This window comes from Manis javanica, chromosome 2 (genome assembly GCF_040802235.1).
Source record: "Manis javanica isolate MJ-LG chromosome 2, MJ_LKY, whole genome shotgun sequence".
Taxonomy (NCBI): domain Eukaryota; kingdom Metazoa; phylum Chordata; class Mammalia; order Pholidota; family Manidae; genus Manis; species Manis javanica.
In genome coordinates, this window is record NC_133157.1 from 124,203,608 (window position 1) to 124,230,490 (window position 26,883).

Here is a 26,883-nt window from a genome sequence, read left to right on the forward strand (position 1 = left end):
GGATTGGTCACACAGTTCTCTTAATATGCTTTCATTCCTGGAGATCCTTTTATGTCTCTGCATCAGCTTCTCTGCATTCCTGTTCTCTGATTTCTATTCCATTAACAGCCTCTTGCACCTCATCCATTCTGCTTTTAAGTCCTTCCAGAGATTGTTTTATTTCTGTATTCTCCCTCCCTACTTTATCCGTTAGCTCTTGCATTTTTCTCTGCAGCTCCATCAGCATGCTTATGACCTTTATTTTGAATTCTTTTTCAGGAATATTGGTTAAATCTGTCTCCCCAGACTCCCTCTCAGGTGTTGTCTTTATAATTCTGGAGCGGATCAAATTCTTCTGCCTTTTCACGGCGATAGAGGTAGTCATGGGCAGTTGGCGCGTGTGTCAGCTGGGAGAACAAAGTCCCTTCCTTCTTGCTCCTCACCCAGCTCTTTTCCACTGCCTGTATCTTCCAGTTTTATTTCCTCAGCCGCCATGGGTGCAGTAGCCATTTGGGCAGCCCAAAGCACTGCGGGGAGTTGCAGACATGCCTGATGTTCTCTCCTGCGAGAATGGCAAACCTTTGCACCTTGTCCAAGCTTTCTCTGTCTGTGCTGAGCAGTCACATGCCAGCATGGCCTGTGAGTCTGGCCCGGGCCGCTGCGGAGGAGGCTCTGTTCACAGCTGCTCTCAGGCTACTCCCCTGCTTTGGTGGGGCTGCACCAGAGGGGGAACGGACAGGAGGCTCTTTATCACTAAGAGGTGCTTCAGAGCTGTGCTCCCACACAAGGTGTTATGGCGCCCAAAGTTCCCCCAGGATTCCCAGCCTGCTGGTTTGTGTGTTTCAGGACGATACCATCCAACTGTGGGGCCCCTGCCCCTTTAAGATTTTCAAAAAGGACTCGGTTTTCTTTTGTCCCAGGGGTGCTGGCTATGTGGTTCCTCTCGCAGGTTTTACTGTTCCATTTCCCTAATATCCAGCACACCATGCACTGTGTCTGCGTTCCCGGTGTGGATGACTAGGGCTGGGTGTTTAGCAGTCCAGGGTGCCCACTCCCTCCCCCTCCATCTCCTTTCCTGCTGCTGGTGTACTAGGGTGGGGGGGGGGGAGTGCTGGGGTCCCTCCGGGTCATGGCTTATATCTTACCCGCTTTGTGAGGTGCTGAGTTCTCGCAGATGTAGATGTAGCCTGAGTGTTGTACTGTATCTTCTGGTCTCTCTTTCAGGAATAGTTATATTTGTTGTATTTTCAAAAATACTTATGGTTTTGGGAGGAGATTTCTGCTGCCCTACTCATACTGCCATCTTGTCTCCTCTCCCTTAGTTTGTGGTTTTTTAAATGTATCTGTGTGACTGAATTAGACTGCTGGACCCTATTGGCAAGTGAACAAACACACTGGAAGCAAAAGTTAGATTTCTGGCAACCTTACTTATTTTTTCTTAAAGATTTTATACATCACATCCATAAAATAAATTTGTAGGAAAATTTTGAAGGTAGTATTTTTCAAATTGGAATATTGAAATGCTGTTAAACTTTTATAGATGCTTTATAATGTGGTTGTTAAGACTGGTCTTTGAAGTCAAGACTACTGAATTTCAGGTCTTCTACAGATCAGTTAGTTGTACAACTTTGAGCTAGTTACCTGACCTTACTACATCTAATTTCGTCATGTGTAAAATGGGATGATAATAATAGTACCTACCCCTACCTGCTTTTTTAGGATTATAATAGTATTACAAGGAACTAATTGATCTAGAATCATGTATTCCCGCTCTTAATAAATTATTGGGAAATGTTAGCATAATTGTTGTTATTGACATTGTTATTACTTCTTGATTCTTCCTTATTCTCACTCTCTTCCCTACCCTCATTTCCCCTCCCTGACAAGTCTCTCTGTATCCTTCAATAGTGAGCTTATTGTCATCTGCTCAGAGAACATCTCTCCTAAACCCTCTACTGTAACCCTTATCCATTAGAGCATCTTTAACACAAGTCTCAGGATGAGAGCCATTGTGTTAGACCATTAAGAAGTGGCCAACAGAGCAGGTTCACTGGCCTCACCCCAAATACCTTTATCCCTAAGATTTTTCTGGTTCCCCTTATAATCTCATGATTCCCATGGCACAAGGTCTGATGTCACTCCTGCAGACCTTAACAGTGTCATGCCTCCCATTCTCCTTTTCCCACCCTGGCCCACCTCTGGGGAGTGTGCCTCTGTCACGACTTCTCCCATCATCTTTGATGCTCAGCTCTCATAGCAGTTAGAGTATGTGAGTTTATTTTATTATAAAGGTTATCTGTTTATGTTATAATTATCTGCTTACATATTTATCTTCATTACCCCATGAGCTTCAAAGAACTTGTTCATGTTTATAGCCATAGTACCTATTAAGTGTTTGCCACAAAGCAGGCAGTTGTTACAAAGTTTCTTTTTAGAAAAATGAATGATGTTCATTTAGAAGGCATGATGAACAGCTGTCACATTCTGCTGATAAATTCTACTACTTTAATAAAGCTGTCATTTCTAAGAGCAGTGTTACTTGGCAGAAATACCCTGAAGTAGGAGTATTAGGTTTGCTGTTCTGGAAAATAAGCAAAGTTTATTAGAACTGTTGTGCTTTGGTGTAATTCCTACTTTGTTTTACAAGATTGCCAAAATTTCTACAATAATTGAAAATTTGGGAGGGAAGATACATTACCATAGTGCCAGTCTGTCATGTAGCAGTGAAAATATTTAAAAGACAGTATGTCTTTTAAAGAATTTAAAATTCTTATTTTAGTGTCTCATAGTTTAATTACTCTTCTGCTATATGTGACTTTGTGTACATGTTTAATTTCTTTTTTTAAAGTTTCTTTTAAGGTTTTTTAACATGGATGTATAGTTTATGTACCATATTACATTGGTTTCAAATATATAATATAGTGATTCAACAGTTATATACATTATTAAATCCTCATCCCAACTGGTATAGTTACTGTCTGACAACATAAACTGCATTACCTCCTACAGCTTGAATTCTAGATACATCGCTTTATATATTCCTTTCAAGTACAATTTTATTATCATTATTTTAATACTTTTTTTGTTCTTGGATTTCCTTATTATTTTCTGTTTCATGTATTTTCATAGGTCCAGTTAGGCAGAATATTGGGTCCTTTAGGCACTTTTGGTCTTAGAAAGATGATCTTTGTTTTTTGTAAAATGTGAAATCAGTCTCTTTTATTAACTGGTAACATCTTGTGTGTGTTTAGTCAAGTTATTTAACCTCTGTGTGATTTGTTTTTAGTATCTATAAAATTGGGTAATAATAACTCATATTTGTTAATGTGATTAAATGAGATAAATACCTGTAAGTAGCTTAAAATCATTTCCTGCACACAGTAAGTGTTCAGTAAAAGTTAGTTTTTAATTTTATGGTTGATTATGATAATGAGCTTATCAGTGTTTCCTTTTCAACCTTTTCTGCATGTTTTTAATTTTAGCCCTAGAGTAGTGTAGCTCCTGGGGGAAGGGTATTCCCAGCCTGGGGTGAATCCCCTATGAAACTAGTGAAACCAAAATAAGCAAGGGAAAGGGTAAGTTGGGAGACACCGTTTTATTATTCACAGCTTGTTGGAGTTTGCTGGCCAGGCTCAGCCCTGTCCGTCTCCTCTGACTGTGATTCCCACTCTGCCATCCCAGTGCATTCTCTGCTTCCTGCCTGCCACTTTGGAAGGAACTCCATTGGTGGGTTCTTGGTGACTGGCAAGCACCAGATTAATTATGTACCAGGACTGGAAGGGAGGAGAGAAAGACTGTTTTCTTTCTACCTCTTGATCCAGATCCATGAGAGGCTCTGCAGTGTTAAACATATGTTGATATGTAAATGAACTAAAGATAGGTGGGAGGTTCTGGAAGTTCTGTCATTTACCCCACAGGAGCACTGAGACAATTTTTTACTTCTATCTGAAATTTCTCTATTATTTCTTCTTAATTTAATCATGGTAATTTGATTTTTTTTTAAAATTTACACTTTTTTATTTACATTTACTTTAAGATGAATAATATACAGTATTTTATGTGTAATTTGTTGAGTATAGAATTGAGTAAAACCAGTAAAGTTATGTATAAAGTCTTTTCCAGTAATATGGTTTACAAAATACATGTTAGAGTTCTTTTTTACTTATTTGAAAAACATCAGTTGAATGGAGATTCAAGTCTACCAAAGTTATTCTGTTTACCTGCCATCATATTCTACTTGACTATTAAAATTTCACTTTACACATTTGCAATAATTTCCACACTTTCTGATATTCATATCCAATGCTTACAGTATAGTATCTTCACTCTGAAATTTAGAAGAAAATTTATAGTTACTTATAATGGATGATACCCCTTTAAAATATCTATAAAAGGACTACAAACTTTCTTTAGGAAAATCTTAAATTCACTTTTTTTAACCACACTTAATTTGCAATTAATGGTGGTAAATGTTTAGAACATGGGAAATGCTGCAAGTAGCCATCTAGCACACAACCTTTATGTAAATACTCTTCCAGTTAGAGCTGCTGCATGAGTTAAAACTTCAATGGTTTTAGTTACTATCTGCTGAAGTTTCCAGTCTGAGGTATATTACATTTATACCAAAAGAATGAAACTGAAATTATGTATGTTGTTATCGAATTGAATCAACTTCATGTAATCACTATTTCACAATAAAAGTTGTTCTACAGTGTCGCTAATTTAAAGCACATGACCAAATTTCTTAAAGCTATATCATGACTTATTTACTAAAGCATTGGTTTTTTAAAAGAATCTAAGTAGTATTTGCATTAGAAGCTGAAACTCTGCTTATTAGTTCTTAGCTTGTCAGCATTGCAGTTAGCAGAACTTGCATCTTATTTTCTTAGCTATACTGTTTTTTATGTTATTTGTAATTATGTATCTATTCTTACCTCATTCCCTAAGGTTTCTATCATAATTTGTCTAATCATTTCCTTGTTTGGACATGTTTTAAGTTTCGAAGTTTTATTATGCACAGCTTTGTAATGGGTATAATAGCTTTGTATGTTATTTTCAATAATTAACCTTAAGGAAAAAGATGCAATTATAAGAAGATGGAGAATTATATTGAGTCTTAAGAGCCCTTAGAGAATAGCAGTACTTTCAAAGACCCAAGGAGTTGATGATTTATGCCTCATTTCATTCCAAAGTAATGGTGTTCTTTCTTGGTAGAGATTTATTCCTGTTTTTGTCTGATCAGATAGGATCAGTGTCATTAGAAAAGGACAAAGGTTTTCCTGAAGGAACTATCAAGAACTGAAAAGAGAGGAAAGTGGGAGTGTTGTGTGTGTGTGTAAGACAGAAAGGAAAACTGGGAGGAAGGAAAGGAGGCAACTGAAGATTGTAGGTGGAATTAACTGATTGATGAGATAGAAGGGGGAGAGTTTGGCATGTTGTAGAGAGCCCCTGAGGGAAGGTGCTGGGAAATAGATTGGGGGTTACAATTTTGTACAGTTTGTGAAGACAGCTTTAATGCAAGGCAACCTCTTTTGCTATCTGGAGCCTGGAAAAGGAAGAAAGTTTGTAACCACTTAATTACATCAATAGGGAATGTGTAATACAGATGTTCACAACTTTAAAATGAACATTGATCATGCTTTCCTGCTATTCAAGGAATATCTTAGTAATGCTATGAAAATAGCAATGTGCTAGACACACTTACTATTTATTGTCTTACTTGTTTACTCTGCCTTTCTGTGTGTGTGTGTGTGTGTTTGCTTGGATAGTAAGAACCAAATGTGCCATGTTAAAATATGTTAGCATGGATGCTTTGAAGATAAAGGACTACTAAATACTAATTAGTTTGGTTTAAGGGACTAGTCTAAGCCTTTTCGGTTTGTAAACTTTAATTTATTTTTCTTTTAATAAGTTTCATAGGAGAATTTACAAAGGAATCCCACTCCAGCTCAGAGGTGAAGTCTGGGCTCTACTTCTGGAGATTCCTAAAATGAAAGAAGAAACAAGAGACCTTTACAGTGTGAGTACCTAAAGCCAGCCTCTTATTTTGAAATTGAAAACTAAAATTCATTTATTTTAACTTTTAAAGTGATGTAAAATTCATATCATTTGAAGTTATATTAAAATGTATTACACTGAGTTTTATAGGCCTATTACCTGTTTTCTTGATTGTTTTGTTTATTGCAATCTACTTCCTAAATTTCAAACAAATATTACAGTGAAAATGTTATTTTATATAGTAGTCAGTATTTTGCAAATACTTGAAATGATCAGTGTTGGAACATATTGTAAGGAGAAATGACTAACACCTGATTGTAGATGCCTCTTTGCAATGTAGAATTATTAATAAAAAGATTTACAGTGTCACTTTTAGGGTTTATTGGAAAATAACAGCAGAACTCGATTTATCCAACAGCTCCCTGTTTAAGAGTGGCTGTTTCCTTCTAAGTGTGAAAAAAGAAGAATTTCCCCCCAACAGTATTAGGTATCTCTAGGTTTTTTTTATTTATAAAAAGTTAAACTTTTGGCTCAGTGATAAGTAATGTTTTCCTTAAATTACCTAATATATTAAATTAACCTCCTTGTCATCTCAGCAATAACCTTTCTAGATCTAAATTTTATACCTTTGAAAGGAATAAGAAACATATCTAAATATTTAGAAATTTTCTTTCAGAATTGTATATAAATAGAATAAATTAAAATAGAATAAAATGGGAGGGGGAAAAAGATGGTAGACTGAGAAGTGAGGCAGAAACCTCCTCCCAAAACCACATATAACATGAAAATACAGCAAATAGAACTAATCCTGAAAGAGTAACCCAAAGACTATAGAACAGACTGCCTATATCTGGGGAAAAGAGAAAACCTCACAGGAAAGGGTAAAGTAGCAAAGCCATGAATCTGTGGGTTCCAAGCCCTACTCCAACCCCAGCTCACAGGTGGGAGGAAGAGAAACAGAGTGAGGAGGGAGTAGAAGCCCAGGACTGCTAAACACCCATCCCTAGAGATCTCTGGAGGCATGAATCCACATTACATGGTGCTCTGGATATTAGAGGGGTTGGAAAGCAAAGACAGGCAGAATACTCAAGAGAAACTGAGATTCCGGCTGCCTGTGGAGAATAGGTATGCACAACTGGCTGCTCTAGTACAAAAGAAAGGTGGACACTTGGAAAGACTTCCCAGCAGTGAGAGGGGTGCTATAGGGGCAAAGATTACACAGAGCTTCCTACTCTCAGGAGAAAGGACAGGTGGGCAAAATCATCCTAGCACACTCAGCCCACCAGGTTGGGAACTTTCACATCCTTCAGATGCTCTATCCCCCTGGCTGACAATGCAGTGCTGAGGACCCCACTGCAATACACAGAATGCTGCTACTTCCGGCAGGTACCAGTCCACACACCTGCTACCCCTGCCATCGCACCAGGCCAGCCAGAGGGTGGCCATGCTTATAAGGTGTGTAACGCAGATGCTCCTCCCTGCGCACTAGGCCCACTGGCCCTGGCAGTGGAGGCAGGGACTGCAGCTTTGAAGCTGGAAAAAGCTCTTTCCTCCTGGCAGGTGCTGTCCTGCTTGCCTGCAAACCCCACCATTGTTCCAGGTGCTCCACAGCTCCAGAGAGTAGAGCTTCTGGACCCTAGAGGGCGCCATCTACTCAAAGTTATTATTCCATTGGAATCAATAGAATGAAATGACAAAAAAATTTTATACAGATAAGAATTCAAATGCCAGAAAGAGAGCTAAGTGAAACTGGAATCACCAATCTTCTTGATAAAGATTTCAAAATAAAAATCATAAACATGCTCATGGAGCTACAGAACAATATTCGATCTCAAGGAGGACTTCAAGAAAGAGATAGAAACTTTGAAAAGTACAATATCTGAAATGAAACATACAATGGAGGGATTTAAAAGTAGATTAGATGAGGTAGAGGAGACGATAAATGAAATAGGAATTAGAGAAAAGGAATACAAAGAAGCTGAGGCACAGTGAGAAAAAAGGATCTCTAGGAATGAAAGAATAATAAAAGAAATGTGCAACCAATCCAAACGGAACAATATTCACATTATATGTGTATCAGAAGAAGAAGAGAGAGAAAAAGGGATAGAAAATCTCTTTGAGGAAATAATTGCTGAAAATTTTCCCAGTCTGGGGAAAGAAATAGTCTCTCAGGTCATGGAAGTTCAGAGATCTCCCAACACAAGGGACCCTAGGAAGACAACACCAAGACATATAATTAAAATGGCAAAGATCAAGGACAAGGAGAGAATATTAAAAGCAACCAGAGAAAGAAAAAAGGTCACGTACAAAGGAAAGTCCATCAGGCCATCATCAGACTTCTTAGCAGAAACCCTACAGGCCAGAAGGGAGTGTCATGATATACTTAATGCAATGAAACAGAAGGGCCTTGAACCAAGAATACTCTACCCAGAAAGATTATCATTTAAATTTGAAGGAGGGATTAAGCAATATCCAGATAAGTAAAAGTTGAAAGAATTTACTTCCCCAAACTGTCTCTACAGCCTATTTTGGAGGAACTGGTATAGATGGAAGTGTTCCTAAGGCTAAGTAGCTTTCACCAGAGAAAATAAAACCACAGTAAAGAAAGTACAGAATATGACACCTAATATATAAAGAGTGGAGGAGGGAGAAAAAGAAGGGAGAAAAAAGACCGTTCAGATTGTGTTTGAAATAGTCAACTGAGTTAAGTTAGACTGTTAAATAGTAAAGAAGCTGCCCTTGAGCTTTTCATAACCATGCATCTAAAGCCTGCAATGACAATAATACATATCTATCAATAATCACCCTAAATGTAAACAGTCTGAATACACCAATCAAAAGACTCAGAGTTACAGATTCGATAAAAAAACAAGACCCATCTATATGCTGCCTACAAGAGACTCACTTCAAACCCAAAAACATACACAGACTAAAAGTGAAGGGATGGAAAAAGATATTTCATGCAACTAAAAGGGAGAAAAAAATCAGGAGTTGCAGTACTTGTATCAGACAAAATAGACTTCAAAACAAAGAAAGTAACAAGAGACAAAGGACATTACATCATGATAACGGGATTAGTCCAACAAGAGGATATAACCATTACAAATGCTTATTCACCCAATATAGGAGCATCTAAATATGTAAAACAAATACTAACAGAATTGCAGGGGAAAACAATGCAATACACTCATTTTAGGAGACTTCAACACACCACTCACTCCAAAGGACAGATCAACGAGACAGAAAATAAGTAAAGAGACAGAGGTACTGAACAACACTTGAGAACAGATGGACCTAACAGACAACTAAAGAACACTCCATCCAAAAGCAGCAGGATACACATTCTTCTCAAGCGTAATTGGAACATTTTTCAGAATAGATCCCATATTAGGCAACAAAAAGAGCCTCAATAATTTCAGAAGGATTGAAATTGTGCCATCCAGCTTCTCAGACCACAAAGGTATGAAACTAAAAATAAATTATGCAAAGAAAACAAAAAAACCCACAAACACATGGAGGCATAGCAACATAATTCTAAATAATCAATGGTTCAATGACCAAATAAAAACAGAGATCAAGCAATGTATGGAGACAAATGAAAATAGCAACTCAACACCCCAAAACCTGTTGAGAATTCTGAAAGGAAAGTATATTGCAATACAGGCTTACCTCAAGAATAAAGAACAATCCCAAGTGAACCATCTAAAGTTACAATTAAGGAAACTAGAAAAAGAAGAAAAAATGAGGTCCAAAGTCAGTAGAAGGAGGGGCATAATAAAGATCGGAGAAGAAGTAAATAAAATTGAGAAGAATTAAACAATAAAATCAATGAAACCAGGAGCTGGTTCCTTGAGATTTATTCTAGGGATGCAAGGATGGTACAGAATTCAAAAATCCATCAACATCATCCACCACATGAACAAAAAGGACAAAAATCACATTATCTGAATAGATGCTGAAAAAGTATTTGACAATAATCAACATCCATTCATGACAAAAACTCTGAACAAAATGGGTTTAGAGGGCAAGTATCTCCACATAATACAAGCTGTATATGACAAACCCAGAGCCAACATTATACTTAACAGTGAAAAGCTGAAAGCTTTTCCTCTAAGATCAGAAACAAGACAATGATGACCCCTCTCTATGTTTTATTCAACATAGTACTGGAGGTCCTAGCCACAGCAATCAGACTACACAAATAAATAAAGGCATCCAGATTGGTAAGGAAGAAGTTTAAACTCTTGCTGTTCACATATGACTTGATACTGTACTAAGAAACCCTAAAGAATCCACCCCAAATTACTAGAACTAATAATTGAATTCATCAAAGTTGCAGGATACAAGATTAATACATGGAAATCTGTTGCATTCCTATACACTAACAATGAACTAGGAGAAAGAGAAATCAGAAAAACAAGTCCATTCACAATTGCATCAAAAAGAATAAAATACCTAGGAGTAAACCAAACCAAGGAAGTGAAAGACCTATACCCTGAAAACTACAAGACACTCTTAAGAGATATTAAAGAGGACACTAACAAATGGAAATTCATACCATGCTCTTGGGTGGGAAGAATCAATATTGTCAAAATGGTCATCTGCCTAAAGCAATCTACAGATTCAATGCAATCCCTATCAAAATGCCAACAGCATTCTTCATGAACTAGAACAAATAATTCTAAAATTCATATGGAACCACAAAAGACCCTGCATAGCTAAAGCAATCCTGAGAAGGAAGTACAAAACTGGGAGGATTACACTCCCCAACTTCAAGTTCTACTACAAAGTCTCAGTAATCAAAACAATTTGGTACTGGCACAAGAACAGAGCCATAGACCAATGGAACAGAATAGAGAGTCCAGATATAAACTCACATGTATATGTCCAATTAATATATGATAAAGGAGCCATGGATATACAGTGGGGGAAATGCCCACCTCTTCAACAACTGGTATTGGCAAAACTGGACAGCTACATGCAAGACAATGAAACTGGATTGTTGTCTATCCCCATATACAAAAGTAAACTTGAAATGGATCAAAGACCTAAATATAAGTCATGAAAGTATAAAACTCTTAGATGAAAACATAGGCAAAAATCTCTTGAATATAAACATGAGCAACTTTTTCCTGAACACATATCCTCGGGCAAGGGAAACAAAAGCAAAAATTAACTGATGGTAGTACATCAAACTAAAAAGCTTCTGTATGGTAAAGGACCCCATCAGCAGAACAAAAAAGCATCCTACTGTATGGGAGAATATATTTGAAAATGACATATCCAACAAGGGGTTCATATCCAAAATATATAAAGAAATCACACACCTGCACACCCAAAAAGCAAATAACCTGATTAAAAGATGGGTGGCAGATTTGAACAGACACATCTCCAAAGAAAAGATTCAGATGGCCAACAGGCACATGAAAAGATGCTCCACATTACTAATTATCAGTGAAATGCAAATTAAAACCACAATGAGATATAATCTCACACCAGTTAGGATGGCCAGCATCGAAAGACTAAGAACAACAAATGCTGGTGAGGATGCGGAGAAAGCGGAACCCTCTTATACTGCTGGTGGAAATGTAAACTAGTTCATTTTGGAAAGCAATATAGAGGTTCCTCAAAAAACTGAAAATAGAAATACCATTTGATCCAGTAATTCCACTGCTAGGGATTTACCCGAAGACAAGATCCCTGATTCAAAAAGACATATGCTCCCCTATGTTTATTGTAGCACTATTTACAAGAGCCAAGATATGGAAGCAACTTCTAAGTGTCCATCAGTAGATGAATGAATAAAGAAGATGTGGCACATATACGCAATGGAGTATTATTCAGCCATAAGAAGAAAACAAATCTTACCATTTGCAACAACATGGATGGAGCTAGAGGGTATTATTATGCTCAGTAAAATAAGCCAGGTGGAGAAAGACAAGTACCAAGTGATTTCATTCATTTGTGGAGTATAACAACAAAGCAAAACTGAAGGAACAAAACAGCAGCAGACTCACAGACTCCAAGAAGGGACTAGCGGTTATCAAAGAGCAGGGTTTGTGGAGGGTGGGTGTGGAGGGAGGGAGAAGTGGATTAAGGGGCATTGTGATTAGCGCACATAATGTATGTGGGTCACGGGAAAGGCAGTATAGCACAGAGAAGACAAGTAGTGACTTTGTAACATCTTACTACACTGATGGACAATGACTGCAGTGGTGTGGGGAAGGGACTCAATAATATGGGTGAATGTTGTAACCAAGATATTGCTCATGTGAAACCTTCAGAAGATTATATATCAATGATACCTCGATTAAAAAAATAGAATAAAATGGATTAAAATGTTATTTATAACTGAAACCTATTGCTAGTTGTAAAAGGGGCTTTGAAATACTCTTTGTATTTTTTCTTTTTCACATATATGTAAAATTTTAACCAGATGTGATGGAATAATACTGGTTAAAGAATTATGTATTTTGTGTGACTAAAAGATTTTTAAATTAGCTATTTGGACCTTATACAGACCTTAAGTTTATATCTTAGGATTTTGAAGTTTCAAATTATTTTACACTGTTGATTAGATATTTGCTTTTAGTGTCATAGTTTTAGAGCTAGTGTTGAAAATGATGTCTGAGGGAACATACATAAAATCTAATGCAGTGTTAGTAAACTGTGCCTTGCATATAGTAGATGCTCAAAAAATATTTGTTTATTAATTAACAAAAGAAAATTACTTTTCTGTTCCGTATTCTGTTTATTTGTTAGGCTGTTGTAACAAAGTACCACAAACTGAGTGGCTCAAAACAACAGAAACAGTCTAGTAGTTAGAAGTGTGAAGTCAAGGTGTTAGCAGGCTTCTGCTCTCCCAAGACTCTAGGGAAGAACCCTTCCTTGCCTCTTCCTAGCTCCTAGTGGCTGCCAGCAATCCCTGGCACTCCCTGGCCTGAAGCTGCCTCACTACCACCTCTCTCTTCATCTCCACATGGTCTTTGTCCTTGTGTGTGTCTGTATGTCTCCGAGTCTCACCTGATAAGAACACCAGTCATTGGATGTAAGATTCTCCCTATCAAGTATGATCTCATCTTAACTTGATCATATCTGCAAAGGTGCCATCACAAATCAGGTCACATTGACAGTTTCTGGGTAGATATGAATTTCAGGGGGTACATTATTCAACCCTGTACACATGGTAATAGAACTGTGGTTTCAGTTCTATTTTAGACTTTTTCTACATAGAATAAAATCACAAAAGTACTGGTTAGTAAAAACCAATCAGCAATAACAAGAACAAAGGAAATGACTTCCCACCAATTCTTGCAAGCTTATTCTTTTCAATACTGTCATAAACTTTTTACTACTTGAGTTTTCCCAACATAATTACTTAATGGTCTTCCTTTCCCAGTCACTTTCTTACTCTCTCTCTCTCCAAAGATGATATAAATTGCTCTCCTCAAGTTGGAAATTCAACTAAAGTAGAAATAAAACTATCTTTTCTTATCTACTAAGATTTTTCTCAGATGGGTGGAATTGTCCTGGCATCTGCTGCTTGTGCTCATCTACTCCTTTCTCCTATTCTTGTAATTGTATGTCGTTATTTCTCTCTCTCACATCTATTGATACAACGTACAGATGATAGCGGTTTAATCCACCATCGTTAACAACCTCATGTACAGCCTTATCAGGGTTTAATAGTCTTGTAGGCCAAACCCACAGAGATGCTGCTGAGTTTTCACCTAAATGCTTTGCATGGTACTTCTGCCCTCAGGTTTATTGGTTCATTAGATCCTGCTTCTTCTAAATAAAATGTTTACTCTTGTATCACTGTGACACTCATGGCCCTGAAACCACCCAATTTCAGAGATGACTGTAGAAGCTGCTTACTTCCTTCCATTAAGATAAGAAATATTCTTGCTTTCCTGTATTGTGCACATTAGCTTGTAGGTATTTTAGAACACAGATAATCTTTCTGACCTCTTATTTTTTACCGCTTTAACTGGGCTTTGCTTCTGTCACGAAATCTTCTCTATGATGGATTTTCTTGTCCTCTAGAGAAACTGATATTATAGATTGTTTGGGTGTTTCTCTCCCTTTTAACTAAATTTATTTTAAAGCACATTATGTCATGTCTTGTCCAACATTTTATTTCCTGTGTTCTAACATCTCATCTTTTACCAGGAGGCCTGTAGGACAAAAATTGAAACCTCTTTACTTGCCCATTACCTTTAAAAAAAATTTAGAAGAACAAATATGTACAGATTATTTTTAATGCTAAATTTTTGTCATGTCTTCTGGACCACTTTTATGAAAGATAGTATACAGTCATATTTTGGTGGTTGTATGGTTCTGATACACTATAAATATTTTTCTCTGTCCTTAGAAATCTGAGGTGCCCTGTGGTTACTCTTCATGTTGTAAAAAGCTACAGAAGTTGCCCTTCTCTGAGCTCCCACCTCAAAAAAGAAAAATTCACATACTCACAAAACACTTAACATACACGCACATATTCCCAGTAGCCTACTTCTTTCCACTTATAGCTTAAGTCATGAATTACAGTACTAATGTATTTATATATATTTATTGGAATTAAGACAGAAGTATCTATTACTAGTACATGGTAAGTGAGTCAATGTAACATGTATATAGATGCTTAATTATACTTAAGTATAATTAAGTACAGATAAATAGAAATTTTGATCTCCCATCTAGTTAAACTTGGGAGATTAAATCCACTCGTTAGCGCCTTTTCCCCTGAAATGCCACTAAATTGACAACAGAGGTGTTTTTTTTTTTTTTTTTATTAAGGTATCATTGGTATACAATCTTATGGTCAGGTTTCACATGAGCAACATTGTGGTTACTACATTGCCCCCTCTTATCAAGTCCCCACCACATAACCCATTATAGTCACTGTCCATCAGCATAGTAAGATGCTATAGAGTCACTACTTGTCTTCTCTGTGCTATACTTCCTTTTCTGTGCTCCCCCTATATTATGTGTGCTAATCGTAATGCCCCTTATTCCCCTTCTCCCTTCCTTTCCACCCACCCACCCTCCCCAACCCCTTTCCCTTCGGTAACTGCTAGTCCATTCTTGGGTTCTGTGAGTCTGCTGCTGGATAGCAGAGTTTTTTAAAAGGCAAACCCCACAAGAATAGGAAAATGGAAAAGAGATAACTACTGCCAGTTTTTGGAAACCAGAATTCAGACAAACATGTAGTAGGCTTAGCGAATCTGAGAAAACTGAATCCTAGCCTGGCAGGGAAATTGGAGAAGCAACCTGATTTATATTTCAGAATCTCCACAAAGATATGGCAGTTGTTAACTCCAGTACCTCTGGAAATGGAGGTGATGCTCAAAAGACTAGAAGTGGTCAAAATGTGTTGCAGAACCAGGTAAAACTATTAAGTCTCTCTACACTCCTGGAATGAGACTGGAGGCTTACTCTTTGGAGAGGATAAAACGGAGGGCCTCAGGACTGGAGAGAATACAGGCACACTGACGGTGTGTTGTCGTAATGATAGCATGGAGAAATTGTGTATGAATTTGGGGCATTCCAGCCTTTTGTTCCACTCCATTACCAGAATGTTGGCAACCTGGTGCTGTCTTCCTGATGGGAGATCGGAAGAACCTTCTTTGGGGAATATGACCAGCTATGAAAATAAACCCAGAGATGCTGTCTTCAGGGGAACCTCAGTGAAACCGTCCAGCCAGGTCACTCTGCAGTGAAGACAAAGTTGTGAAGCCCCACCTCTGCACACACAGTTCTCCATCAGCTTTTAGTGTTCTACTTTTAAATACAAGCAGACAATGACGAGTCACTATTCATTTGAGGAAAAGAGCTCACGTGAAAGATAAATGAGAATAAATGTGTCAAAGCAACTGGTAAAAAACATCTCTAGAACAAGAAAAAAAACTTAGAAAAACTATCAATATCTTCAGAAGGATTAAAACAGAGATAGTGCATCCTTAACACAAGTACTGAAGGCTATAGCAAGGAACGTTCAGTACAACAAAGACCTTATGAATTACAACAAATTACAATAGAAATGAAAGGTGCTAGAGGAGACTTTGCAAGTAACAATCGAAGGAATTTTCCAGAAAGTACATTATCAAGTCAAATAGATGGAAAATAATAGAAAAAATACAAGAAAATTAAGTGACAGCCTAGGAGATCCTAAACTGTAATAATAAGAGTTCCAGAGAGAAAAAACAGGAATGTGGGAGGAGAAGATGAAGAAGCCAACAAAGGAATTACTGGAGAAAATTACTCAGAACTGAGAGACATATGAGTTTTTAAGATTGAAAAGATCTATCAAGTGCCCAACCCTCTGGATAAAGATAGATCCACACCAAGCACAACAATGTGAAGTTCCAGAATGTGGAGAGAAACACATACAAGTTTCTAAAGAGAAAAAGCAGATTTCATATAAGGAAACCAGACTTAGAATAGCAGCACCAGAAACTAGAAGACAGTGGTGAAGGCAATGCCTTTGAGCAAAAATATTTTCTAGTTTGGAATTCTGAAACAACTAAACACTTAAGTAAAAAGATAGAATTATTAGACATTCGAAGTTTCAAAAGATTTATCTTCCATACACCCTTTCACGGGATCTATTGGAGCATGTGCTCCTCAAGAACGAGGGAATACACCAAGAAAGATGTGGAATCTGGGAAACAGGGGACCCAAGCAAAGGAAGATCTAGCAGATGGTGAGGGGAGATCCCAAGACCCCCACAGGTCAGAAAGTGCTGGGAGAGAGGTCTGCAATGAGCTGAACTTGGGAGAATCCCTGTTCTCTGTCAGTGTCACCAGAGGAGATTTATGCAATTTAAAATGAGTTTGGGATTAAATTAGTGACAAGTCTATAGAAAATGAAGCAAATCAAGAGACAAGGCAATGATTAGCTCCACGGAAAACAAAAATATGCTGGGAAGAAGAAAAATCATAGTGAGCTGTGTGGCCTAGCTGTGAAGAGGTTTTACATAGTCTTAGCAATGCAAACTCCAAAAACTCCTGTATTTAAAATTAAAATCTATACTGATAGGATAGGAGGGAAGATAGGAGGTGTGGGAAGAGGAAGAGGATGGGTATAGGAGGGATGCAGGCATGGCTGGGAGAGAAACTTTTCATACTGTGCCTTTCTGTGTTATTTCTATTTTTGAACCATGGGAATGATTTTCCTAAACCAGAAAGAAGTTTTTAATGAGAATTATTTTACTATATGCCGTAGACATTTCAACAACTGATCTTTCATAAAAATGTGTTTTCTTTCCCTCTTTTTCCTCTTCAGAAATTAAAACACAGAGCACGGGGTTGTTCACCTGATATCAGACAAATAGACCTTGATGTCAACCGTACATTTAGGGACCACATTATGTTTAGAGACAGATACGGTGTTAAGTAAGTAAAGTGTAATATTATGAAGTGTAAATAGCATTTATAAAGTCTTTATCAAAGTCTTTGTTAACTTAAAATGTGAGTGTTTAGAATGTGTCATATGATTTTAATTCAAGTCCTAAAGGTTTAACCTTTTGCAGATCATTTGACCCATGTTTTGTGAAACTTAGGATATAAGGCAACTTAAATTTTTTTTAAACTTTGATATGATAGGTGCTATAAAATTGGTAAAGAATCATCTCATGATGTGGGAATTCTTTAAAATACAGTCTATACCTTTATTAAAAGTCTTAGAAAAGAAATTAGAGATTATATTACTTTTTGAGAACCATGTCAGTAACCCTTAAAACTTGACCTCATGCATAAATGAAACAAAAAAATGAGAAATGAATGAATGAAATGACTATGGCAGTGTATGAATGAAAGGGACAGTTTTGTTAACCTCTTTTATTTAGGATTCAACCAGAGAAGTGGAATCACTAAGAGATACCTATTAAGGTATTTTTTGTGAGGAATCGGCTCACTCAGTTGAGGGGGCTGACCAGGCAAGTGCAAGGTCTGTGGGGCAGGCCACCGGGAGGGGCAGGCTGCAGCTCTGGGTGTGAGCTGGGCGGCTGACCACAGAGGAATGTCTTCTTCAGGGAACTCTCAGATCTGCCCTTACAACCTTATAACTGGTTGAATCATGCCTACCCAGATTATCTAGTATAACCTCCCTGACCTTAGAGTCACCTGATTTTGGGTTTTAATCACATCTACAAAATACTTGCTTTATATCAACACCTAGATCAGTGTTTTTAATCAACTGAGTATTATAGCCTAGCCAAGTTGATGCATAAAGCTGCCATCACAATACATGCTTATCAGCTTAATTGCAAAATAAAGACAGTAAGAAGTCATACTTTTGCCTAACACGATACAACTCTTATGCCTGGAACTGAAAATACACTAACCTTTTCCCCACAGGAAAATGCAAAGTCTTTGCATGATGTTCACTCTTCTGCTTTGATATTCTATAACCTAAATATTGATATAAAGTTAACTATTATTAATATATATGACTTATATAACTAATAGGTTAAAAGGGAAAAGAGGGGGAAGAGAAAATATTTTTACTGTGTATATAAATAGATTCATACCAGAATAAGGAAGAAATGGTCATAACAGTTATAATTGTCATTTCTGCATCTAGGCACATTGTCATAGTTGAGTTATAGCTCCCTTTCCACTACCCCTTCCATATCCCTTTTACCCTCAGCAAGTACCTCAGCTGGTCACAGTTCTTTACCTGGTACAGTGACCTAAACCTTTATTCCTGAAAGGTCTGGACCAATAGCAGTCCTGCCTGAATCAGATGGTTACACTTTTACATGGTCTTTAATGCAAGGTTCAGTTATACTAAGAGACACCCTAGGTATTCTGTGTGCTAGACATTCTCTTCCTCATGTCCATTGTGTAGTGGTGACTCAGTTTCCCCATAGTAACCAGGATCAGTCACTCCAGCCAACATGGTCACTCATTCTTTGCCTGCTGATTCAGAGGCTTTAGGGCCCTAAGTGGTTGGATGGTAGTCCTGACTTCTAGCTCCATGGAATCATTGCTGTTTATCCTGGTGGAAGCATTCCTCCCCTTGGAACTAAGACCTTTAGACCAGAAGAGCATGAGGTTGACAGGATGGGAAGCAAACCTTTTGCTAATGAATTACTAGGGACAACAGTGGATGAAGCCACTTTCATTCACACCCCTTGAATCTTGGACCCCTGGATCCTGGCTCTGGGGAGACAGCGCCATTTACTGGAGGCAGATTGAGAGCACTTACAGGCTCCTGAAGAATGTCACCCCAGCCCTGTGAGGTATTGCACCTGGCTGGTGCTGTTGACTGAGGCTTCCACAGGCCATCCCATAGTTCTCTCAGGCTAGCTGCTCCTATGGGGAGGGTTTTATGGTGACCACAGCTTGATGAAAGAGGGCAACAAATTTAAGATACTGTGAAGCCCTTTGTTTTTTGGTATAAAATCTATCAGAATAAATGCTATCTAGTCTCAAATTTACACTGTGTATTGTTTAAATTTGAGCTTGGGATCAGTTCTTTATTACAGTAGTCATTTTATCCTATTTAATAAATAGGATTACCTATTTCTTTTCCTGTAGTAGCCTGTTTAATTTTTTTAAGTTTATAATGTAAAACTAAGTGAAATAACTGAATTGTGTTAATGTCAATTTTCTTTTCTCTAGGCAACAATCCTTATTCCATGTTCTGGCTGCATATTCTATTTATAACACGGTAAGTGGGAGTGGTCTGCCCGCAGCCCTTTGAGTTATAATCTGAGGAACTGGAGGAAGTCTTCTGGACCTTGCTGCCCAGCATTTCTTCATCTCAGGGCTAGATGGTCTCTGCAGTGTCTTAGCTCAGCAGATCTTCCCAGGGCTGCTATGGAAACCCTGGGGCCCCAGAGCAGAGCTAATCTGGAAGTAGGAAAAACCACAGGATGCCAGTGAATCTCTCTTCTTTCCCCTACACTGCTTTGGTTTGTTACGTTTTGTGTTGTCTTTTCTGTTTAAGCAGTAGGACTGGGAATCAGCAGTGCCAGAAGACAGGAAGTTGGTGACTATAATTTTTCCTTGATTTTTCTTCACTCTTCATTACCCCTGGGAGGTTTTCTTTGAGGGTCACATTTTATCCTCTTGGTGAGGTACAAATGGGAGACCATATGTGCCTACTTGCTATTCCCAGGACTAGGCTAAAACTCAACTTTTGGGTAATAGAATGTGCTGTTCTTAAGAATTTGTCACTGTGGGAGATGGTATTTTGGTGATCAATTATTGTTACCGATGCTAAATAAATGCTTCTTGACTAGGTTCCAAGGATGACAACCTTGAACCTTGAGATATATAATTTATTGTAATTAAATCATTAAGTTGCAAGAAATTCACTCAGACTGGGAAAGTTAAAAGTCATTGATTAAAGAGACTTCTCATAGAAATGAAGCAATGGCTGGACCTCATGGGAACTGGAGCTGCATAAGTAGGAAGCCTTCAGTAAGAAAGATAGCTACGCTTACTCTGTCTTCTACTCTGGGGCCACATGGTAGCACTAATTGTCTCTGTAAACTGTTGTTTTTTTTTTTTTTACGGTTTCCCTCTCCAGATTGCTTTTTTTGCCTCATTATCAGTTTTTCCATGGCTAAAATTACACCCATAAACTCACTGTGATCATTCTGTTCAAGTCCACACCACATCTAATTATAGTCTCTATGGCTTTATTCAGATTTCCTAGAGAGAATAACTGATTAAGTGTTCCTCTGGGGTCAGGTGTCTTCTGCTCCATCCGCTTTAGTTCATATGACTACATGAATCCCTAATGCCACATGAAAAGCAGGGAATATGGAGAAAATGGGCTGTTCTCAGAGAGGGACATAAGCTGCAAGAGTATCTCAAAATGTGTCTGTAAAAGGGCCAAGAAATCCAGGAGAAAAGAACAGTTGGGAACTGTAGGGGGAGAGAAATTTGCTAGCATTTGAGCAAAGAGGGAGGAATTTTGAGTTGACAATAATATATAAAAAAGAAAATAAACTGTTACCACTCTTTACAGAAGGTATGATGGGACTGAGAAGGGAACAATAAGAATCCATGTAGCTTCAGAGTTTGTCCACACTTGTACATTTATTCTTGAACACAGATTTATTTTCTTTTATTTATAGTATATAGCTCAGTGCTATAAAGATTATAGTATTTGTAGAATTGCCCATTAAATAATGTGTTTAGGCATTTTCTCGATATTTTATAGATCAGTTTTTTTAATGTGTACATATACATTTAATATGATTTAAAAAACCCCAGTTTCTTTGTTCTCATTTATTCTTCAGGAAGTTGGGTACTGTCAGGGGATGAGCCAGATCACAGCTTTACTCCTAATGTATATGAATGAAGAAGATGCCTTCTGGGCCCTCGTCAAACTCTTCTCAGGCCCCAAACATGCCATGCATGGTAAGAAAAACCCTTAGTTTTATCATGAATAATAAGTAAACAAGGGAGGGAGAAAAAGGTAAATTAAAACAAAGTCAAATTTTGGAAAATGCCTGGTAAAGTACAAAAACTTAATGTCTAGGGGTTTGTTCAGTTAACTAGTGTTTGTTACTAATTTCTCATTTCATTCTTCTATATTGAACTTTGCTACATTTTTCTGTTCACATTTATATTCCTTTGTGTTTACTCCAAGTACACTGTTGGCATTTTAAAATTCTTTCCTTACTTACCCCTAGTCAGAAGAAACTAATTTAGGTTTGGAGGAATTTAGGAAAATCTGTATTAGGGGGAGCAATAAAAGATGCCTTTTGATCAAAACTTTTAGACAGTCATGTGGTTATCATTTCAGTGAAATGTTTATTGACTAGATATTGTGCTATGTGTTTGTTAAAGAATATTAACTGAGATAACATTTAGGTTTTTAAAGGAAAGATACATAGTAAGTCATTTTGTATTTCAAAGGTGTGTTTTAGATCTGTTGGCTGTTAGGATTGATTCCATTTTACAGTAAAAGGTTGGTAATACATTCTGGGCACTTTATTATTTAACATTTCAAAACTAGCATAATTTTTTGGTTTTCAAGTGTTTAATAACCTTTTCCTTACATTTGCTAAGCATATGCAGTACACTCTAAGAGAGTTATAAAAGAGTTTTATTACTCTTGGTAATAAAAGTAATATTTGTCCATATAATGCAAAATTCTTTTTTTAGTGCCATCCATGTGATAATAGAAAATTAAAAACAAATTTTAATACTAATCACTCTAAGAATGGACCGTCTAAGGTCTGTTTATGAATATTTATGTCTGTGTGGCAGGGAACCTGCCCCATGTTTAAAGTGATATTTTAACATGACATAGTTTATTCCATTTCACATTCTTAACCATGTGGTTTTTGCAGCGGTACTTGGTGTATGGTGTGTGTTTGTTGGCTATCTCCTTCAGTGTTCCTTGTGAAATTTTTAAAAGATAAATACTGTCTGCATGGTAACTGTTTTTGGATACTTTGCATCCCATAAATAGATTCCACAAAAGTAACACACATTGTTTTGAACTATCATCCAATGGACAGTATCATTTAAAAAGGTATCTTGAAGAAAAATAACTCTTCCTTATTTGTCTTTATTTTACTTTGCCATGAGATGGTGTTGCTGGTATATGTTGAAGTATAATGGAGTGTTACAATTTAAATAGTATGTAATTATGTGGAAGACTGTCCAATTTTAGAAAAGTCATTTCTTTTAAATCTACCTGATAGTGTACTTTTTGCAATTATTGTCATCCATCTATCTATAAAGAAATATTAATTTTTTTGTCCTAACATTTATGTTTACATAATGTTACATAAATGTTTAGGTCATTATTATGGGCAAGTTTGTATTTAGAGATCATTTGTTTCTAGGTTTGCCTATGGAATTTTATAACTGTTACCTCAGTTCCTTGCATATCTCCTTTCTGAAAGTGGTATCACTTGTAAATGTATAAAAGAAGTGGGAGCTGAAGAAAGTAAGATTTAAAATATCAAGTCTGGGCTGTTCACTGTAAAGTGAAATATTAGCTCTCTCAGCGTCCATGAGCTGGTGTTGATTCCTGAGGGCCACTGCCTTTTTCAAAATCAGACTTTTTCCTGAAATTCTTCCATTTCCCATTTCTATCAAATTGGCCATGAAAGTGGCACAGATGCGTATCAATTGTTTTTTATGAAATCATTTCACTGGAAAATGCTGTGAGGGAGGAATAGAATCTCTGTCTCTGGAAATTTTTTACTCGTACCTTAGAAACAGAATTAGTTATGAAACAGTCCTTCCCCAGAGATCACAGAGCAATGATTCCCAACAGTGTGTTCCTTGGGTTCTTGGAGAAACATAGTTTCACTTTTTGGAAATAGATGTTCTGTGTCAGAAAAAAATTTATTCCAAGATCAGGTAAGTCTGGGAGACTAATTTAACAACAACAAAGAGTTTCTTTAGTTATGCTACATTTTAGAAATATGAAGAAGCTTATATGCATCATGAATATGGAAGAAATCTGGTATTTCCCCTGGATTCTTCTTGAAAACATTGGACATGTATTAACTTAAATTTCAAAGTTACTTAAAATGCAGGCTGGGATAAATCATAAATCCATTGAGTATATGCTCTTTACTAGATTGTGTAGAATATGTGAAAGAAAACTTGTGAATTAAAATAGATGGAAACTTCTGTGAGTTAAATACACAAAATTAATAATAACTTATCATTTATTAGTTACTTCCTAGAAATCTTGTAGATTATACTGTACAATCAGTTGGGATGAAAAGTAATTTTTGATACAGCATTGATCATATAGTGTCAGTATGTTTTAGCTGATATTAAGTATCTCTTACAGGATTAAAAAGTATAAAAATTTTAGCAGCATGATATTAATGAAATTATTAGAGTAAACCTGAAAAAGGTAATAAAATGTTTGTTAGGTAATAAATAACAGTAAAACAGAGTAATCAATATTAGAATAACCTATAAAAATTTGTACATTTAAGGAATGTTTTAAGATACTTTACAAGAACAGATAATCCTGATAAATAGCTTCAGTTTCCATTTTTTTCTTAGCTTCTTAGTTGCCCTTTTAATTCAGAAATAGTATGTTCTCTTTTATATATTACAAGGTTATAGGGGATCTTTAGCAAAAAAAAAAAAAAAAGAAAACACCACCACCAAACTGGATTACAAGTTTCATGACCTAAAACTTATATACAAAGCTTATTTCCTTTGTGGAGAGGAAAATGTTTTGGTAAACTACTGGATTTGTTTTCGTTGATAGTTTGAAATAAAAGAAAGATGTGGCATTTTAAAATAGGGATTTTTATTGTTAATTGTTTATGAATATTACTTTTATGTTTGTATTCTAGGCTTTTTTGTCCAAGGTTTTCCTAAACTCTTGAGGTTTCAAGAACATCATGAAAAAATACTGAATAAGTTTCTGTCCAAGCTTAAGCAACATTTGGTAGGTAGATGTGACATTGACTTACATCCACTTATACCAAGAATGAAGCTAGAAGAATTGAGTGCAACCTTTGGTCCTAATCACCTTATTGATTTATAGTGTTGACCATTTTATTTACTATGTAGTTATAATTCTGAGTTGTTTGAAGAGCTTTAGATTTGTGAAATTTATTATTGATGAACTTTCACAGGCTTAACTTATAGAGTCAGATGACTTCTTTGAAGATGAAATATACAAACAAGATAGTTTTAAAATACATGATTTCTCAGTAATTTTGGAGGCTTTTTTATTGGGCAAAAGTATTTTAAGGGTTATTCAAACTTGTCCTTCATGAACCATGTATATGCTCTACTATAAAAATATAGTTGTTCAGTAAAGCAAAGACAGCTTCACTATAAAAAGTATATTAAAGAGAATCAAAATGTTGTATCACAGCCCTCTATATGAAGGATTTATCCTTAGGGTGATGTTTCCAAAGTACAATGAGGGAGTAAGAAGAGAAAAAATAGAAATACTCCAGCAGGAAAATGATTTGTAATGAAATGGTTTTATATTTAGCTTTGACAGCTCCCTCCAACAGCTTTCTTAATTTTCAGTATTATATTTTAGAATTTTCTTTGCTGCCATTCAGAAATTGTGAAGTGTTTATTTTTTTCAGGATTCTCAAGAAATCTACACAAGTTTTTACACAATGAAATGGTTTTTTCAGTGTTTCCTTGATCGTGTGAGTATTTTATTTACAAAACCCAATCATAGAATTCTAAATGCTAGAGGAGGGCAAACTGTTAATCTTATTTCTGTTTTGTTTTTAATGTAGATTCCCTTTACACTGAACCTCAGAATATGGGATATCTACATCTTTGAAGGAGAACGAGTCCTTACTGCTATGTCTTATACAATCTTAAAATTACATAAAAGTAAGACTATGCTTAACTGTAAAGATTTCATAAAGGTCAAGGTTTACTTTAACTCTGATTTCTCATTCCTCAGTCAACTTCAAATGCTTTTCTTTTAATAGTGGTTTTAAAAAATTCTTGAAAATCAGTGAGGAAATCAGTTGGTTATTTAACCTTCATAGCTTCTTTCTCATGACTAGCAGCTAATTGCATTACAGAAGTCTTTGCTCTTTCTGCTGTATCAGTTTTATTTCATGCTTAAGCAGAAGAAACCAATGTGTTGGTTCCACTAATATTACTATTCTTACTAATTATTTGTTTCTGATGGGTCCCCTTATTCCTTTTCATCAGTATGACTCTCGGATTTGTAACAGAAGAGAGAAACCAGGCCGCTTAAAGTTCCAGAGGGGACATTTTCCATTGCTGTTTCCTTCATCCAGGCAAAAAGCATCCAGCTCCAGGCTCTAGACCAGAGATAAGGAATCTCCAGCTCTGTCTCTGTTGACTGCATTGAGGCCTCTGGGGCAAGTGCAATATCTCTGTTGCCTAAATGTAGCAAGGCTTTAAAGAGTCTTCAGTTGCAATACTTCAAGGGCTTTGTAAACTTGATGCTATACCTTACTTTAAAAATCAAGAAATGAGTTTTTCGTCATGAATATAAAGAACTTTATGCATTTTAAAGCCTCAGTTCAATCTTAAAAATTGTAGCTCCTCATAATTAGTCCTCTGACTCTGTAGATAAGAGAATCTTGGAGAGCCACAGAACAAATACAGTGCTTTTGCTCTGGGTCACACAAAGTAGCTTCATGTTTACTGATGATTCTACTCTCTTATGTTTTTCTTCTTCAATGATCCATCTGTTCAGCTTCCCAACTGAATTAGAAGCTAGTTGAGTTGAGTACTTGGAGTCACGTTTAGTTTTCCTACCAGCTGTGCTCGACATTGTTCTAAGTCCTGTTGGGTACTTTAATATAAGATTGTTTACTTAAATGGCATGGCTTGAAATTATCCAAACTTTAGATGGGAATGAAAACTTCCTTTAAAATCACGTTTGTGTTGTTGACTCCTAAAAAAAAGGATTCAGAGGTGTGGTGGTTTGTTTCCCTTACACCCAGTCCTTACTCCCCCAGCCCATGAACCACAGCACCATATCAAACAATTGGCAATGAATTGTCTCCCAGAACTCGGGGGCTGTCCTAGAACCACAGGAAATTTCTCTCTCTCTCTCTCTCTCTCTCTCTCTCTCTCTCTCTCTCTCTCTCTCTCTCTCTCTCTCCCCCCCCCCCCATCTCTTTCCCACTCTCTCTACTCCCCTCCCTTCCTCTTTACTTCTTTTCTCATTTTCTCGATTATGAACTGACCAAGATATGGAACAAAAGTCTTATTTTTTATTAAGGTACATACTTACTAGTTCAGTGTTCCCTAAACAATGAGAATATAGAAACATGATGTTATATTTCTCCTTAGCTCTGTTCTCCCTCTTAAGTTGTTTTTCATTTATATGATTTTTTATTAATTTTGACAAGTGAAAAGTTTCTTCACCCTTTGTAAATGAACTTTAAGCTAACAATTACTTTCTATCCTACCATATCATTAAACTATACAAGCTGTC

General features: G+C 36.7%; 1 protein-coding gene across 11 annotated transcripts in view; it reads left to right on the plus strand.

Moving 5' to 3' along the window:
- The window catches only part of USP6NL (USP6 N-terminal like), a 317,648-nt gene that overhangs the window by 251,683 nt on the left and 39,082 nt on the right, over positions 1-26,883 (plus strand). For all 11 annotated transcript variants that reach the window (XM_073229324.1, XM_073229327.1, XM_073229326.1 and 8 more), the window contains 7 exons: positions 5,891-5,998; positions 17,263-17,372; positions 19,605-19,653; positions 21,236-21,356; positions 24,281-24,375; positions 25,034-25,099; positions 25,193-25,292. In XM_073229324.1, the coding sequence (XP_073085425.1) occupies positions 5,891-5,998; positions 17,263-17,372; positions 19,605-19,653; positions 21,236-21,356; positions 24,281-24,375; positions 25,034-25,099; positions 25,193-25,292 (649 nt within the window). The remainder of the gene's footprint in view (positions 1-5,890; positions 5,999-17,262; positions 17,373-19,604; positions 19,654-21,235; positions 21,357-24,280; positions 24,376-25,033; positions 25,100-25,192; positions 25,293-26,883) is intronic.